Source organism: Rhinatrema bivittatum, chromosome 1 (assembly GCF_901001135.1).
Source record: "Rhinatrema bivittatum chromosome 1, aRhiBiv1.1, whole genome shotgun sequence".
Taxonomy (NCBI): domain Eukaryota; kingdom Metazoa; phylum Chordata; class Amphibia; order Gymnophiona; family Rhinatrematidae; genus Rhinatrema; species Rhinatrema bivittatum.
The window spans coordinates 542,626,755-542,645,654 of record NC_042615.1 but is presented as its reverse complement, the minus strand read 5'-3'; the positions used below and the strand labels follow the sequence as shown (position 1 = coordinate 542,645,654).

The window sequence follows — 18,900 nt, the reverse complement described above, 5'->3', positions numbered from 1 at the left end:
TTATTTTCCTTCGCTGCCTTAAACATGCCTCTGGGAATGCTCCTTGCAGCCCAGCTAAAATGGAAGGCACTATAGAAGACCACACGTACTGTCAGCCAGATCGATGGAGGGCAGTTTTCGGACAGCCACAATTTACTCAAGTGAATGGCTTTGAAGGTTGCTCTTTCTATGCCTACAGATAAAATCTTGATTGAGTAAAGCTTTCATTAGTCTAAACTGGCTTTGAAATTGCCCTAGAGGGCACTGGGGGCCTCGGTCTGAAATCACCATCAACTGGAACATGAGAGCACAAATCCCCTATTCAGGAAGTGGAATTGTCCTGTTCATGAAAAAGTGAGATGGGCTGTCTAGCAAAAGAAAGCAAGTGAATCACATTTTTTAATATTAGGATGGACATTTATTACCATAATTCAGTGACTGTAATAACAGTGATACTGTCTGTGATAGGAAAAAAATGTTTTTGCTTTCTGTTACTATGCTTATAATTAATGGCATGATTAGGGTGATTTTAGTCATCATATCCAAGAAAGCTTTTTTATGTATAGATGCATGCCCCTAGCTCCTGCCATAAAAGTTTAAAAAAAAATCTTATTTGGTATTTTTTAAAATATATTCTCATTGTGTGTGTGTGTGTGTGTGTGTGTGTGTGTTGTGTGTGAAAATCTACAAGCTGAGATGCTTGCTATATTCTTCTAAAGTGGAAACTGCATATACAGTTCATTAGAGTGCTTTGTTAAAATCTCTGAAGTGGATAAAATAATCCTTTTATTTTGGATTTCAATTCTTCCAGGATGGGGAAAAGAAAGCTTTTTATTATACACATTTTAAATGCACGTCAGCGAATAATCAAAATCTCCAAAACAGAGATTATGCTTCTGAAACTGGGACAGTGGGACCCTGATAATTCTCTGGCAGCAAATGTGGATTAGATTCTAGGAGAAGACCCAGACGGGGATTATAATATTCCCTACATTTTCAATACAGTTGATAACCTAAATAGTAGAAAAAAGAATTAACTCATCCACTATTTGGATTAATGGAAAAATTCAGTGTGCTGTGATTTTCTTTGACCTGTGAAATACTCTTGTGCCAATATCATAATGACATAATCTGTCACATATATCAATTGATGGTCTGCATGCCACTTGATTGTGAAAGAAAAATGCATATCTTTCAAATTTTTGAAACATGCTATAAATTTTGATGTGGGCATTTGTCCATTTGTCACAGGAACTGAACAGGTAATAGTGCTGAACAGCCCATGTGAGCTATGGATAGATATAAACTTGCATATATATTATATGGCTCTTTAAACAAGCATACCCTGACTAGTCCGCCTCTTTCCCCCTCCTTGATCCTCCCTCCCTCTTCCACTGAGCCTGTATAAAATTTGCAGTTTACTGTACAGAATATTTCTGTTATCTTGTTTATCTTGTTCCCGTATTTGTTACATAATTTAGTATCATGTATTATTTACCCTTTATGCATCGTTTGCACATTTTTTCAGCTCCTTTGGCCCTCTGTCTGTTCTCTCCCCTTCCCCCCCCCCCCCCCGTTCCCCACTATTGTCGGTATATAAAATCCTTAAGTAAATAAATAAATATATATATATATATATATATATATATATATATATATACTTACTCAAAAAAAGTACCAAGGGCAACAGAGCTATTAAAGAGACTATCATAAGTGCAAAAGGACAGTTTCGCCCAACTTGACTGGACTATCCAACGAACCAATTTTTTCCTTTTGTTTTAAATCATAGGTCTCATAAATGTGTCCACAAAAACTAGAAAAAATGTTAAGATTTTTTAGTGCATATTTTCCGTATATCATTTATAGTCCCATAAACTTTTTAAAAAATCTTTCAAAAGAGAAGATTACTTATCTTTTCCAAAGCAAGTACATATATTTTCATTAATTTCTTCTTCTTTTTAAATGGAGATGCTAATTGAGAAATATTTATATCATGCCATGAGATGCCCAATGCACTATGCATTTCGATCCTTCATCAGGGGTAATATATTTTGTTAAGCTTGAGTTGTGGACCCTAGGGCCGACGGGAGGATGGAATTCCTTAGGAGGGCAGTCCGTAGGTTCTCTCATCGGGAGGTGAGGCAGAGCAGAAGATGGGACCAGCTGACCCTTGGCACTGGAGACTGAGGCCGCAGTGGAGACTGATGAAGAGACGAGAAGAGGAGCTGTGTCTTCACCCCTGGAAGTCTGCGGTCCCCCCAGGAGGAGCCCATAGGGACCCAGACCGCTGGGACTTAGGCGGACCTTTGAGAGGTCAGGTGTCGGTGCAAGGGCTGACTGGAGCTTCGCCCTGGAAGCCCGTGGTCCCCCCGGGAGGAGCCCGTAGGGACCCAGGCTGCTGGGACTTAGGTGGGCCCTTGGAGACGGTAGTCTTGAAGGAGTCCTAGGTCAAGTGCCAGGGGGGTCAACGCTCACCAGTCCGAAGTCGTGTACCGGAGAATCACCGCTTGCCAATCCGAAGTCAGGAACCAGAGAATCACCGCTTGCCAATCCGAAGTCAGGAACCAGAGAATCACTGTAAGGCAGGGGTGGGCACTTCCGGTCCTCGAGGGCCACATACCAGTCTGGTTTTCAGGATATCCCTAATGAATATGCATGAGAGAGATTTGCATGCACTCTGCCTCAGTTGTATGCAAATCTATGTCATGCATATTCATTAGGATATCCTAAAACCTTGACAGGTTTGTGGCCCTCGAGGATTGGAATTGCCCACCCCTGCTGAAGCCAATCCGAAGTCAGGAACCAGGAACACCAAGACGAAACAGGAACCAGAGTCCAAGCACAGGGAACTCACCAAAGCAAGCAGACTAGACAGCATTGGAGGACGTTGCCAAGTCACTGGATGAGCAGAGGAAGCTGCCGTTTATACTTCCCCTGCCCTGGCTGATAGAGAACAGGTGAAGTCATTTAAAGGGATTGGGTCCCTTTAATTCTGTGGAGGGGGCGTGGCCTCGTGCCTAAGAATGGTGGTGGCTATTTTGGATTTCCCCCACGGAGGGGAGACGTCGCTGGGGGGAAGCAGGACGGCTTCCCCTACAAAGGGCAGCGCCGGAGGCTGCGCGAGCCCGGCAGCCCGAGTCGGAGCCCTCCCCCGGGGCTCCCGTGGCGAAGGAACGCCGCAAATCAGGTAGGGGGACGCGGTCGTGGGGCATCACAGCCACGGAACACAACATATTTCTTCAAAAAAACACAAAAAAATAATTAAAAAATATCAACATTTGAATATATCACTTTTTCAAAAATAGTTACATGACGGTATTAAATGTTTTACTCTTTCTCCTCTCACAACAAGATGGCGCCTACAACAAACACTCCAGCACTTCCATGTTTTATTACAAAAAAGACCAATCAAAAAAGATACTTGAAGGGCCAATCAAAATCTGAGATGTGAAAACAGCCAATCAGAAAAGGCTTTATAAAGTCCAGCCAACAAAACAGAGCTTAGATCAAAGCATGCCAATCAATAGTTTAATTCATTCCCAACGGGCTATTGTATTCAATTTATAAATCCATTGCTGTTCTTTCAAATTCAAAACAGAAGCAATATCACCTCATTTTCTTGTTTGAATTATTGAATACATAACCGTCCAGTAGAGATCCTCAAAGGTATGATTATACTGGAGACAGTGTCTTACAATCAGGGCTTCTGTTTTCTTTAAATGGATTTGACTCCAATGTTCCCTTATCTATATTTTCAATGAACGAGAAGTCCTCCCAATATACAAAAGTGGACAACTGCATTTAATAAAATAGATTACATTAGATGTATTTCGATTTGTAGAATGTGCATGTTTGAAAATCTTCTTTGACTTTGGATCTTCCCATGTTTGACCTGTTGGAGAATTTGCACAAATGTCACAATTATTACACACAGTATATCCCAAAATTTCAAACTGTGAATCTTCATTAATCAGTCTAGGTAAGTCAGCTCGAATCACCATGTTTACAATATTTTTACCTCTTTATATTTAATAAGGAGAGGTTCAGAGAAAATTGTATTTAGAGCCATAATCCCCCAATGTTTTCTTATACTTGCTGCCACCAAAGCAGGTTTAATTGAATAAGGTAGAATACAGGTAAGATGTGTTAAGTCCATTTTTTTCCAATACTGAAGTAAGGAATCATGATCAGAATATAATGTTCTTCGGTAGGCTGTCTTTATTATAGATAGCGGGTATCCCCATTAAACTAATGTGCGTGATAAAATTCCCACCTGTCACTTAAATTCCTCTATAGATGAACATGTTCGTTTTAAATGAAAAAACTGACCTACCAGCAGACCTTTTTTGAAGGATATAGGATGGAAGAACTGAAGCTTCAAATAATTATTTGATCTGTATCCTTCCAATGGAAAGTAGTTGACAAACCGTCTACCATTTTCTGAATAATCAAATCCAGATAAACAATTTGTTGAAAATCAACAGACATTGTGAATTTCAAATCATTGTCAGCTGAATTAATCCACTCATGAAACATTTTTAATTCTTCTACAATAGAATCCCAAAGAAAAAATAAATCATGTATATTCCGGACCCACAGTAACACCTTAGAAAAATAGGGCGAAACATATACATGATTTTCTTCATATTCAGACATAACCAAATTGGCCCCAGATGGAGCTGCCGAGGATCCCATAGCTATTTCACTTTTTTGAATAAAATATTTTCCATCAAAAGAGAAAAAATTATTTCGTATTATCAATTTAGCTATATCCAATAGAAAATAAATTGGGATTCGTGATGGTTTAACTGACTTCAAAGAATCGCTAATAACTCTTATTGCTGAATCATGGGTAATATTTATTACTTGTTACTAATAAACAATTTGATGATAAATTAGGTAAATTCTTTATTTTATTCAATACATTGGTAGTATCTTGTACATAGGACTTCATTTTTAATACATGTGGTCTAAAAAATTTGTCTAAAAATTTGTCCCATTACTAGCAACGATTAGTCTCACTGGAGGATTCTTTAATGTTTTGTGAATCTTCAGTACCCCATACATCTGGCATCCATGGTACATAAAGAAATTGACACTCTTTCATTGTCAAAAAAGGTGACATCAGATTTTTAAAGGTGTTCAACCAATAATTGCATATCTTTTGTTGGATCTTGTTCTAGACTCACATAAAACTGTTGGTCTTGTAATTGTCTAGACAGCTCCGAACAATATTCAGCACGATCCTGAATTATGATTCCTCCGCCTTTATCGGTGGGTTTAATAGCAATCTGTGAGTCAGAAGCCAGATCTTTAAGTGCCAACCACTGTTCTTTTTTCAAATTGTAATGTGTCTTAATAGCAACTGTGTTTATTTTGGAAATATCTTTTAATACCAAATTTTGAAAGATCGCAAGCTTTGCATCAAATGGGATAGATGGAATCCACTTAGATCTAGAAGATACAATTGATGAAGATTCAACTCATTCTTTATCGGGCCGATACAGTAAAGTCCACGGGAAAGCGGACGAACGCCCGCTTTCCACGCGCACAGGACACTCTCCTGTGCGCGCGATATAGTATGCAAATTAGGTTCGGTGGTAGAAACAGGTAAAAAGAGGCACTAGGGACACTAGCACGTCCCTAGCGCCTCTTTAGGGACAGGAGCGGCAGTTGTCAGCGAGTTTGACAGCCGACACTCAATTTTGCTGGCGTCGGTTCTCGAACCCACTGACAGCCACGGGTTCGGAAACTGGACGCCAGCAAAATTAAGCGTCCAGTTTTCAACCCGTGAGCCACGGGCCTACTTCAATTTTTTTTTTCTTTTTTTACTTTTTTTTACCCTTCGAGACCTATGACTTAATATTGCCATGATATTAAGTTGGAGGGTGCACAGAAAAGCAGTTTTTACTGCTTTTCTGTGCACTTCCCTGGCGCCAGCAGAAATTAGCGCCTACCTTTGGGTAGAAATTGTGTGTAATAATTGTTGCATTTGTGCAAATTCTCCAACAGGTCAAACATGGGAAGATCCACAGTCAAAGAAGATTTTCAAACATGCACATTCTACAAATCGTAATGCATCTAATGTGATCTGTTTTATTAAATGCAGTTGTCCACTTTTGTATATTGGGAGGACTTCTTGTTCATTGAAAATACGGATAAGGGAACATCAGAGTCACCTCCGTTTATAGAAACAGAAGCCCCAATTGTGAGACACTGCGTCCAATATAACCATACCTTTGAGGATCTCTATTGGACATTATTGATTCAATAATTCAAACAAGAAGAGGAGGAGATATTGCTTCTGTTTTGAATTTGAAAGAACAAGAGTGGATTTATAAATTGAATACAATTTCCCCATTGGGAATGAATGAAACTGTTGATTGGTATACTGGAATTTATAAAGCCTTTTCTGATTGGCTGTTTTCAAATCTCAGGTTTTATGGCCCTTCAAGTATCCTTTTTGATTGGTTTTTTTTTTGTAATAAATCATGGAAGAGCTGGAGTGTTTGTAGATGCCATCTTGTTGTGAGAGGAGAAAGAGTGAAGCATTTAATGCCGGTATGTAACTATTTTTTTAAAAGTGATAAATTCAAATGTTGATATTTATTAATTATATTTTATGTTTTTTTGAAGAAATATAGTGCCCCTAATGAAGGACTGAACACATGTAGTGCATCCTTGTTGTGAGAGGAGAAACAGTGAAACATTTAATGCTGAAATATATTACCCCTGATGAAGATCAAAATGCGTAGTGTGTTGGGCATCCCATGGCATAATATAAATATTTCCTCATTAGCATCTCTGTTTAAAAAGAAAGAGAAATTAATGAAAATTATGTACACATTTTGGCAAAGATAAGTAATCTCTTTTCTCTTTTGAAAGTATTTTAAGTTTATGGGACTATAAATGATAAAAGGAAAATATGCACTAAAAATGTTTTAAAATGTTTCTAGTTTTTGTGGACACATTTATAATTTAAAATAAAAGGGAAAAATTTGTTCCCTGGATAGTCCAGCCAAACTGGATGAAACTGTATTTAGCGCTTAAGGTTTCCCACTGATGATGGTCTCTTTAGTAGCTCTGTTGCCCTTGGTTCTTTTTTGAGTAAGTTTATTATTTCACCTGGGTTTTGTTGAGTTCTTTTGTTGTAACTCTTTTGGAGTATATATTATACCTAGCCATTCCTCATAAAAAGAACCTTCGAGAACATTGTGTCACCTTCCACTGCCCAAGAAATGTGCTCATAAACTCTTTAGATCATTCTTCATGTTAAATAGCATTCAAACTGCATTTGGATTACAAGTTTTGGAGATTTTTAGTTTTTTTTTAGTTTTGGTTTTATTGTATGTTGTTTTGATTTTGACTTTACTTTAACTTTTTTTTTTTTTAATGCTGTGAACTTGACATAATGCCCAGCATCTTAAGAGGCTGGAAGATTCATAAAACTAATAAAAAAGTCAATTCCTGTATTTGAAATTGCCTTAAAAAAATAAAAAAGATTTCCAAACCAGAAACTTAACAACCTTTACTATATATGGAGAGCTTCTGCTCGGATGGGATGATTTTTCTGTAGATCAGCGCAGCAATGCACTTTTATTTAGTCAATAAAACTCAATGAAAATAGATTGGTGAAGGCATTCCTGTACCTGTGAGAGAGGATTCCGTTCTCCACAGCATAGTGGTAAAAGTGATCCGAGGCAAAGACTGCATACGTTACGTTGAAGGCCTGCCCGCTAACCGATTTTTCCGGTGGTCTGTGAACCCAGGCCATTTCCAAACCTAGGAATGAGAGATAAGTTAACATCGGCAGTACATTTATTTAGTCTCTACTACACTTCTCTATACCTGCTAAGGTATTTGGTGACAGGGAATTAGACTTAACTGATATTTCTGGATCACAGAATCATGATTCAAAAAATAAAAGGTCAGCTCCATCTGGATTTTTCCTTCAACACTTCTCCACCTCTTCCCAACTCAGCCCAGTTCTCCCCCTCCTCAACAGCTGTTCTTTCCCTTTTCCCCTTTCTAATCTAGCCTCTTTCTCTTCTCCCCAAAGATGTCCTTCCCCTTTTCCCTCAACTGATATGAGGCAAAGGAAAAAAAATAAAAAAAAACAGCTCATCTCCATCTTTCTTACAATTGACCTTTCCTTCTCCTCCCCAACCAACCCTGTCTCTTTCACTCCAACCAAAAGTTTTAACAGTAGGGAGAAATAAGCTTGTAATATGAATAGCATACATGTGGTTAGTATGGATGTGAATCGTGTGCCCAATCGTTTTAACGATCAGGTTTGGCTGGGGAGGGGGGGGGAATCTGATCGTTAGTGATGTGAATTGGGATCGGTTCCGATTCCAATTCACATCACTAATTTTTTTTAGTGAGGCCCGCGCCGATAAAAAAAACCCCACCCTGACCCTTTAAAATTACCCCCTTACCCTCCCCCACTCTCCCGACCCCCCCCCCCAAAACGTTTTACACATACCTGGTGGTCCAGGGGGGCCACAGGGAGCGATCTCCCGTTCCCAGGCCATCAGCTGCGCTAAAACAAAATGGCGCCGATGGCCCTTTGCCCTTACCATGTCACAGGGTATCCGTGCCATTGACCGGCCCCTGTCACATGGTAGGAGCACTGGATGGCCGGCGCCATCTTTAAAGATGGCGCCGGCCATCCAGCACCATCAGCGCCATCTTTATGAGTGGCAGCCAATGGCCCGAGAGCGGGAGATCGCTCCTTGTGCCCCCTGGACCACCAGGTAATTTTAAAAGGTTTGGGAGGGGGTCGGGAGGGTGGGGGAGGGTAAGGGATTGGTTTTAAAGGGTCGGGTGGGTTTTTTTTTATCGGGCCATCGGCGCCATTTATATTAGTGGCAGCCAAAATGGCGCCGATGGCCCGAGAGCAGGAGATCGCGCCGGGCCCCCCCCCCCACACACACACTGGACCACCAGGTAATTTAACATTTTGGGGGGGTTCGGGAGGGTAAGGGATTTGTTTTAAAGGGTCGGGGTGGGTTTAGGGGTTGTTTTGGTGTGCCGGTTTTCCCGCCCTCCCCCCAAATAATTCCTGTGCCCGATTTAACGATTTTTTACGATAAATCGGGGGAATTTGTATTGTATCGCGCACTCTAACGATTTTTGACAATTTAAAAATTATCTGACGATTTTTTTAAATCGTCAAAAAACGATTCACATCCCTAGTGGTTAGTGCTGCGTGGCTCAGGTTTATTAGTCAAAGCCAGAAGAGAGTTTAAGGTTTCCTGTTTGGGGATGCCATTGAAATATGTAGCAGGACTGTGTTCCTTCCCCCACTCCCCACCACTGCCTCCTCCCCCAATTCCTTCCCTCTCTCTCCTCTCACAGCACTAGGCTAGTAACATGGACATTTCTCCCAAAATGTAGTGCAAAATGGAGCGTTTTAAAATAAATGACAGGTTTTACAGAAGAGTTAGCAGGGAAGATATCAGAAAGCACAGCAGAAAAGGGCTAAAGCACAGCAGAAAAGGGCTAAAGTACAGTGTTATCGTGAGTCACTCAGAAATTTAGATGATGCGGCATATATGTTTTTTAAATAAAACAAATACTTGTGTGACCCTAGCACAGTGCTCTAATGAAGATATATTTAAAGCTGAATGCATTAGAAGATCTTGTCTGCTGACGATTAGCAGTGTGCATTCATTTAAAATGAAATAGAACATGTCAACAACATATCTTATTTTATTTTAATGTTTTTAAACCAGAACAAAAGAAAAACCAATAGCATTTTACTGGTTTTACTTTCATCTCATTTTGGAAAAAATAGTGAAATAAAGTCCTCTGAAACTGACCCCGAGGCCAACCAGAGGCATCCTTTGGGCCTCCCCGGGACCAAAGTCTAATCCCAATATTTAGCTGAGGCCTAGGCCTAAGCACAGCAAAAATTAAGCCATTTGCTTGAAGGATGTCACAGAGACATCCTCCTCCAGAGTGGACTGCACCATTTTGATATATAGCTGTAAATTTCAATGGCCGTACATCTAAATGACACCATCCACTCCAGAGGAAGGTACCACAGTGACATCATTGCAATGCATCATTCAAGCGAATATTTTTGGAAGAACAAAGAAGAAAGAAGACATTGGAAGGCTTGGTTCTGGGCCTCAGTGAAGGGACCAGGCCTCAGGCCAGGCCCCAGAATTGGTCCTAAGCTTCAACAATGGGACCGAACCATGGGCTGGCCTAGGACCCAGTGACGGGATCAGGATGTGAGCTGGGCTCCAGCACCAAGTCTTGGCATCTTGGGCCTGACTCAAAGATTACCTAGGGCTGACCGATGTCATTTGAAATTGGACAACCCATGACCAGGAAGAAAGTAGGAATTCTTTCTGCCCCTCAGAATCTGCATGGAGGGGGTAAGTGGGGGCCAGGGTAGTTCCTAGCCCCAGCACATTTTTGGGGGGTGGGTGAGATGAGGTGCAGTGGGGCCTGAGGAGGCCCTGTTTTGTTTGTTTGGGGTTTTTTTCTGTTTATTTCATTTCTGCAAAAGATAGACATGATACCAGAGGGGAGGGAAAATTCAAATCAAATTTTTGGAGCCTATACACCCTTACTTAGTATATAGAAATGTGTATCAGCTAGGCCACAGTTTTAATGGGGCTCAAACCTACATTCTGAGGCTCATAATAGGATTATCAAGCAATTCTGGTCACTGCATCTCAAAAAAGATATAGCGGAATTAGAAATGATACAGAGAAGGGCAACCAAAATGATAAAGGGGATGGAAAGATTCCACCTATAAGGAAAGGCTAAAGAGTTTAGAGCTCTTCAGCTTGAAGAGATGGCTGAGGGGAGATTTAATAAAGGTCTATAAACTAATGAGTGGAGTAGACTGGGTAAATGTAAATTAATTGTTTACTCTTTTAAAAAATGCAAAGACTAGGGGACATGCAATGAAGTTACTAGGACAAATAGGACCGAGGCATACCTAAAGTATTTGGCACCCGGGGTGGATTCTTCCTTTGGCACAAATACCCTGCCCCCCATATATAATTTTAAAATGTCCTAAACATCAATAAAATATTTCAAAGCAGTCACATCAAATAACACCCAATAATTAAAATAAGGATTTTAAAAATCTTCTGCTCTCCATATCTGTCATCCTAAGATTGTCGTAGACTGGGGGCATGCATGCACACACACAATATGCGACCTCTCTCTCACACACACACACACACACAATATGTGCCCTCTCTCTTGCACACACACACATACATGCTTGGTGAGAGATAGAGGGAACATGTGTGTATATGAGAAGAAGAGATAGAGGAAGCGTGTGTGTGTGTGTGTGTGTGTGTGTGTGTGTGACACACACACTTCCTCCGTGTCTCTCTCACAACACAAACATGCTTCCTCTATCTCTCACCCACACACACTAACACACACACATATGCAAACAAAATCTGAACTGGAAACCTCAAGCCAGATTCTGTATGGAAAAGCAGATCATCACTATTCCTCAAAACAATGCAATCAAGAAATATAAATCAATCACAATAGTAAAACCATTCTAAAAAATTATACGTACCAAAACAGTAGATGAATAGAATTACCAAACACTAATAAAATATTTCAAAATAACATACACATCACATCGAATAATTACAACTAACAAGGATAAAATTATTTTAGATTATCCGTTTATTATATACGATATGTTCCTTGTAAACCGCCTTCCCGGCGATAGTTATCTCTGTTAAATGTGAACCGGAGTGATATGTATTGTATACAGGAACTTCCGGTATATAAAAACCAAAAATAAATAAATAAATAAATAAATAAATAAAATATCTATCACTTTCCATAACTGGGAACTTCAGATTTATAGTCATCCTGAGTTTGTTGTAGATTGGAGGAGAACACACAAACTTTAATCCCTCTCACACACATAAATACAGGCACCCATGCACATGCGCAAGCACGCTGTCTCACAGACACACACACACACACACACACACACACACAGGCACCCTCACACACACACACACATATACAGACACCCTCTCATACACACACAAACAACCTCTCATACACACTCTCTCACAGAAACCCACACAGGCACTCATGACTCACACACACAGGCCCATTTATACACACACACACACACACACAGGCACCCTCTCATACATACACATACAGACACCCTCTCATACACACTCTCTCACAGAAACTGACACAGGCACTCATGACTCACACACACAGGCCCATTTATATACACACACACTAACACCCTCTCATACACACACACACAGATACCTTCTCATACACACACACACAGATACCCTCACACGCACACACACACCTTCACACACAGATAGGCACCTTCTCATCAATATACACACACACACAAACACACTTATACCCTCTCAAACACACACACACCCCTCCCCTGTCATACACACACAAACACACACTCTCTCATACACAGGCACTCGCTCTCTCACACACATTTTGGACCTCTTCTTTGGCAGCTAGCTGCAGAGCAGGGCCGCTTCTTCTGCTCCGGGAAAAGGCCGGCAGCACTGCAGGGCCTCGCTTTTGCTGGCAGGGAGTAGGAACCCCGCCAGCATGTTACTTCTGTGTGCCACCACGAGACCGCAGCAATGTCACCCCTCCCCGTTATCACCCGAGGCGGACCACCCTCCCCCTCCTTCCCCTTGGTATGGCTCTGAAATAGGAGAAAATATTTTTTTTACTCAACACATAATTCATCTCTGGGATTTGTTGTTAGAGGATGTGGTAACAGCAGTTAGTGTAGCTAGGTTTAAAAAAAGGGTTGGAGAAGTTCCTGGAAGAAAAGTCCATAAACCATTATTAGGGTAGACTTAGGGAAAGCCACTGCTTATTCCTGGTATAAGCAGCATGGAATCTATTCCTACCACTGCTGCTACTTAACATTTCTACAGTATTACTTGACATACTCAGTTCTGTACAAACAACATCGAAGATACATTCCCTACCCAATTTAGCGTGCAATCTAATCATATAGGTCAACAGATAATTGTTAAAATTAGTGAATGAGGCTAAAGGCAAACTAACAGGGTTAAGATTTCAAAACAGCCTCAGAAAGGTGAGTTTTCAAGTGGGATCCAAACAACGTGAGAGAGGGTATATGACGCACCAGCCCAGGAATTTCACCCCAAGCACATGATGCAGCCAAAAATTAATATAACACAGTTTTTCATATTTCCCCTAAAAGATTTCAAAAGAGAAACTGCATGTATTTGAAAAAGCCATGCAGTCTGTGTTGGAACGAGCAGTGATTCCCACAGACCTGGAGACATTAACTAGTCAGACTTCAGCATTTCTTAAAACATAATTTTTATTCACAGCTTCAGTCATATACACAAAAGTAGTCTTCCTTTACCTTCAGACAGACTCCCTCTAACCACAGTTTGTAATGCTTCAGCTCAGTGTTTGAACACAGTGTTACATTACAGGAGCTGCCTTCCTCCTGAAGACCTGGCCTGGTCTAATGATCTTTTTTACATACAACAGGAACCCTCATATAATAATTATTAGCTTGTACAAAACAGTTTTCAAAACATCTTGTATTAATATCTCAAACATAGAACATACACACACATTATATATCATGAAGCTTTATTATTTGAATTACATCATCATCAAAATGTACATTTTACATATATTAAGAACATAACATAAGAAATTGCCATGCTGAGTCAGACCAAGGGTCCATCAAGTCCAGCATCCTGTTTCCAACAGAGGCCAAACCAGACCACAAGAACCTGGCAATTACCCAAACACTAAGAAGAACCCATGCTACTGATGCAATTAATAGCAGTGGCTATTCCCTAAGTATAATTGATTAATAGCCATTAATGGACTTCTCCTCCAACAACTTATCCAAATCTTTTTTGAACCCAGCTACACTAACTGCACTAACCACATCCTCTGGCAACAAATTCCAGAGCTTTATTGTGCGTTGAGTGAAAAAGAATTTTCTCTGATTAGTCTTAAATGTGCTACTTGCTAACTTCATGGAATGCCCCCTAGTCCTTCTATTATTCGAAAGTGTAAATAACTGAGTCACATCTACTCGTTCAAGACCTCTCATGATCTTAAAGACCTCTTTCATATCCCCCCTCATCACATCGGATAAGAAGCGGTGGATATCACCGTTGGAACTTCGGACTGACTCTGTGAGGTGATAATAACTGTTTTAAGCAGATCGTGGTGAATTACTATTGGAGGTAAGAATGGTGATTTATGGGTGATGGTGGCCAGAGTTATGTGTGAATATAGGTAATGTGATGTGGGTAGTTATGTATGCCTTTGTTTTTAAATATGAGAAATCGGCAATTGATGGTTGTGAGAAACTTGTTGAGTTTAACGGTGGATATTTTTTAGAAAAACATGAGACATCTTAACTCCGGAGAAATGTATGAGTAAAGACTGGTAATATAAACATTCAGAATATGGTAGTAAGATAAATTGGATAAATATTATATTATATATCATTGTACAGGCTGGTACATTTTTTTTTTGTTCTTGATGAGGGAATCTTATAAATGCACAGAAAATGAATATGCTCCTTTTATTTCATTCGTGTTCATTCTCCAGTTTTTTCTGTCCTTAATTTCCTGGCTACTCTAGCCCCCAAGTTTAATATCCTTGTTATTTGTATCTGCGCCTCGGCCTTCTTGTTATATGGTTTTGTTAAGTTAACCCTAAGTTTGATGTAAACCGGCCTGATATGAAGCTTGTCATGAAGTTCGGTATAGAAAAATGTTAAATAAATAATAAATAAATAAATAAAGTAGTGGTGGTGGACATGAACAGGTATTTTACAGCGGTGGATTAAGTAAGTTATACGTGAGAGGTACTGAGAGAGTTTTATTAAAATTTAGTTGGGTTTGATGTGTTCTAATATTGTCTTTTTTTCTGTCTATTGAAGTATCTGTACAAGTTGGAGAAGTCAGCTCAGAGATGAGGTTGCAGTGTTAATTATCCCCTGAGGAAGCTTAAATGCGAAACAAGGGACCTTGTAGGGTGATCTATCTACATATTGAAGATCTGAGGGGAGAATTTACTTGGGTGATATAGCCACATATTGAAGATCCAGGGGAGAATTTACCTGAAGAAGCGTGAATAACCTACATATTGAAGATTTGAGGGGGAGTATTCTCCTGAGTGTTGGTAAAATCAGCAAGTGAAAAGATATAGTGATAGACAATAACACTGACTCTCCTAAAGAGTAATTTTGGGAATAGTTGGGATTATTTTATGTGGGGGATTGAGTGAATGTGATGGATGAATGGGGTATGTTTTAATAAGTGTATTTGGGTGATACTGGCATGTCCTATTGGTGAATATATGGGGAAACTTTATAGGAAGTGATGTTAATAATATATGTAAAATGTACATTTTTATAATGATGTAATTCAAATAATAAAGCTACATGATATTTAATGTGTGTATATGTTCTATCTTTGAGATAATACAAGATGTTTTGAAAACTGTTTTGTACAAGCTAATAATTATTATGTGAGGGTTCCTGTTGTGTGTAAAATTGTTTATTGGGGGACCTAATACCTCTGTGTATTTACTGGTCTAATTATCCCCACCTAGATCCCAGCTCTTATTCTCCAGTCTCCGATTTCATCCTCTGAGCCCTACCTGCCCTGCAGGATCCTGCCCATAGAGCATACTCTCCTTAGTGGACCAGGCATCTAGCCTGGTCCTGCACAGGTACATAGGGGAACACTAAGGGCACTGCCTCACAAACCCCTCTCCTCAGCTTGGACCCATCAGGCCAAGTGCCCCTACTTCTTCCTGGATCCCAGCCAGGAGAGTCCAAGACTCTCAGTCCCCTTCCTCTGGCTTCCCACTAAATATGCTTGGGAACAGGCAAGCTCACCAATATCTCTTAGGGTTACCCTCAACAGCATCATGACCACCACCCAGTGTGGCATTCATGCAGTGCACATCCCCAGTCCTTTAATTAAGTCCTTTTCTGACTCTGGGTTCAAATTCCACTCCGATGGAGCTTTATGGACCAACTGGAGAACCACCAGTGCTGATTCCTCAATTACCAGCTGCGCCCGCTTCCTAGCTTTTTATATCTCTGATGGAGAGCCTCTTCTTGGCTCATCTGTATCTTCAGTAGCTGGAGTCTCCACAATGCCATCCTCTGGGCTCTACATGGTCTCTTCCTCCATATTCTCCATAGCGCCTCCCTCTGGGACCTCTGTGGTTTCCTCTTCTGTATACTCTGCAATACCTCCCCTGGGCTCTCCACAGTCTCTTCATTTGTAAACTCTGCAGTGCCTCCCTCTGGGTTCTCTATAGTCTCCTTATCTGTAAACTCTGCAGTGCCTCCCTCTGGGTTCTCTGTAGTCTCCTTATCTGTAAACTCTGCAGTGCCTCCCTCTGGGCTCTCTGCAGTCTCCTTATCTGTAAACTCTGCATTGCCTCCCTCTGGGCTCTCCGCAGCTTCCACCTCTGTATACTCTGGTTACTCACCCTGCCTATTGCTGGCTCCTCCACAGCCTCACTCACTAGGGTTTCCAGAGCGCCAGTCTCTGGGCTCTCCATGGCATCTCTCACTTGCGTTTCCATGCCCTCTTTCTCTGGGCTTCTCATGGGAGTTATCTCTGGGCTCCTGGTAGTATTTGAGCACCATACAGGGTCTTCCTCAGGACCTCCTGTAACACCGACTTCCAACGTCTCAATTCTGCCTCCTCCTGAGCAGTCTGTGTTGCCCTCTCCATGGCTCTTTGTGACCCCTTTCTCAGGGTTTTTCACAGTCCCCTTCTCTGCGCTTCTCACAGGAGCAGCCCCTGGACTCCCAGTAGTGTCTAAGCACCCTACAGGGACTTCATCCAGACCATCTCTAGAACCATCCTCTGGACAATCGGGGTTGCAGCCAGCTGGCCATTCTGTGGTGCCCCCTCCTGGGCACTCTGTGTCACCACTTTATGACAAGGCCACAAGGTTTCACTCCAAATAGAAGCTGACCACGTCGTGGTGTATTTCCTGGGCCTGATGTGCTCAGCCCAAGCCCTCTGACTTCTTGCACGGCTTTCTTGTAACTTTCTATCTCCCTACTGGAGATTCCGGATCTAGGCTCGCCAGCTTCCCTCATACTCTCTGACTGCTACATTCTGGCACTGCTGTATCCTGGCTGCTCCACTCCAGATTTTCTCACAGCTGCACACCTTCCCTGCAGAGTGGCTTGCTTGCTTGAAGAGAGCCCTGCCCTGTTTCCATTCACTGTACTCACAGCCCACTCTGGCAGCTTTTCTAGGGCCAGACCCTGTTCAGCACAGCCCTTCTGCACCAATATTCCTTCCTCTTCTCTTTTTTTTTTCAAGGCAAAAAAAAAAAGAAAAGGTTTAAAAAGCCTGAAAACCAGCAATAACTAAATCACTTTTAATTCCCTATCTACCTCCAGCCGGGCTTCTCCTGTTAGCCAGTACAAACTTACCACTTCCTGACTGTCCCTCCAACCAGCCCATGCACAGTTTCCTCTCCACCCGAAATTTTAAACTGTGGGGTTCTTTTTCGTTTCTTCAGTGCGGCTTCTGAGTCACGCCCATCCACACAAGCTACTGTGATCTGTGCACCCCTGCACTCCATACTTTGTTTTAGAGCCACAGGCCTTCTTCATAATTCTTTACTCCAAACAAACACTTTCTTGGAGGCTGGGGGGGGGGGGGGGGGAGGGTTTCTGTGCAAAGCTTTAGAAAAAATCCCATGCATTTTACCATATGTGGGAACGAGTGGCGATTCCCACAGGCCTGGAGTCATGAACTAGTCAGACTCCAGCCTTTTTTAAAACATAATCTTTATTCACAGCTTTAATCATATACACAACAGTGGACTGCCTTTACCTTCAGACAGTGTACTCTTTCTACTCACAGTTTTTAATGCTTCATCTCAGCTCAGTATCTGGACAGTGTCACATTACAGGAGCTGCCTTCCTCCTGGAGACCTGGCCTGGTCAGGTTATCCCCACCTGGATCCCAGCTCTTATTCCCCAGTCTCTTGTTATGCCCTTTGAGCCTCACCTGCCCTATAGGATCCCGCCCATAGAGCATACGCTCCTTAGTGGATTTAAGGTAGACCAGGCATCTAGCTTGGTCCTGCACAAGTACATAGGGAACACTAGGGGCACTGCCTCACAGTCTGGTGTAGCAAAAAATGACAGAAGTCAGGTGGCACCTTATAGACTAACCAATTTATTGAAGCATGAACTTTTGAGGACAGTGTCTATAAGGTGCCACCTGACTACTGTCATTTTTTGCATGTATTTCAGTGACATTAAATAATCTAAATTGTGATACAGAAAATTTTCAAAGTGATTGTTTTAGCATATAACTAATGGAGCATTTATTGTATTATCTTATATAAAGTATTGCTTTAAAACAAACAAGCCTGTTCCTTCAGATTACCCTCCTTCTGTCGGGGGGTTGCAGACATTTATGGCATCTAACTTTTAACTTAATGTTAATTCATGTGAGGAACTGTAGTTAGATAATAACCTTGCTATATTTATTAAACACTCGCCTTTCTCATGAAACAATACGACCTTATGGGATCCTGCCAGATACGTAGGACTTTGACAAGTCACTGTTGGAAACAGGATACAGGGCTTAATGGACTTTTCATCTTTCCCATTAGTCAAAACATATGTTCTTATGTACTTATCCTCTAACCATGCACTGAGTGTGTAATATGTGGTCTGCAAACTGCAGTCAGTGATCAGAAGCACTAATACATCTCTAATTATCTTATATTCCCCTTGGTTCGCTAGGTTTAAAGTTGGTCAATCTGTGGGAGAGCAGTTCTGAAAGCCAGTTTCTACGCAGGTAAAACACTTTTTACAGTTGGCAATCCGTTTTTTTGAAAATTTCCCCCTTTCAA

At 41.2% G+C, this 18,900-nt stretch overlaps 1 protein-coding gene across 1 annotated transcript in view; it reads right to left on the bottom strand.

Annotated features, from left to right (window-relative positions):
- The window catches only part of LOC115098645 (atrial natriuretic peptide receptor 1-like), a 264,895-nt gene that overhangs the window by 243,606 nt on the left and 2,389 nt on the right, over nucleotides 1–18,900 (bottom strand). Inside the window, exon 2 of the mRNA XM_029615400.1 lies at nucleotides 7,629–7,761. Within this exon, the coding sequence (XP_029471260.1) occupies nucleotides 7,629–7,761 (133 nt within the window). The remainder of the gene's footprint in view (nucleotides 1–7,628; nucleotides 7,762–18,900) is intronic.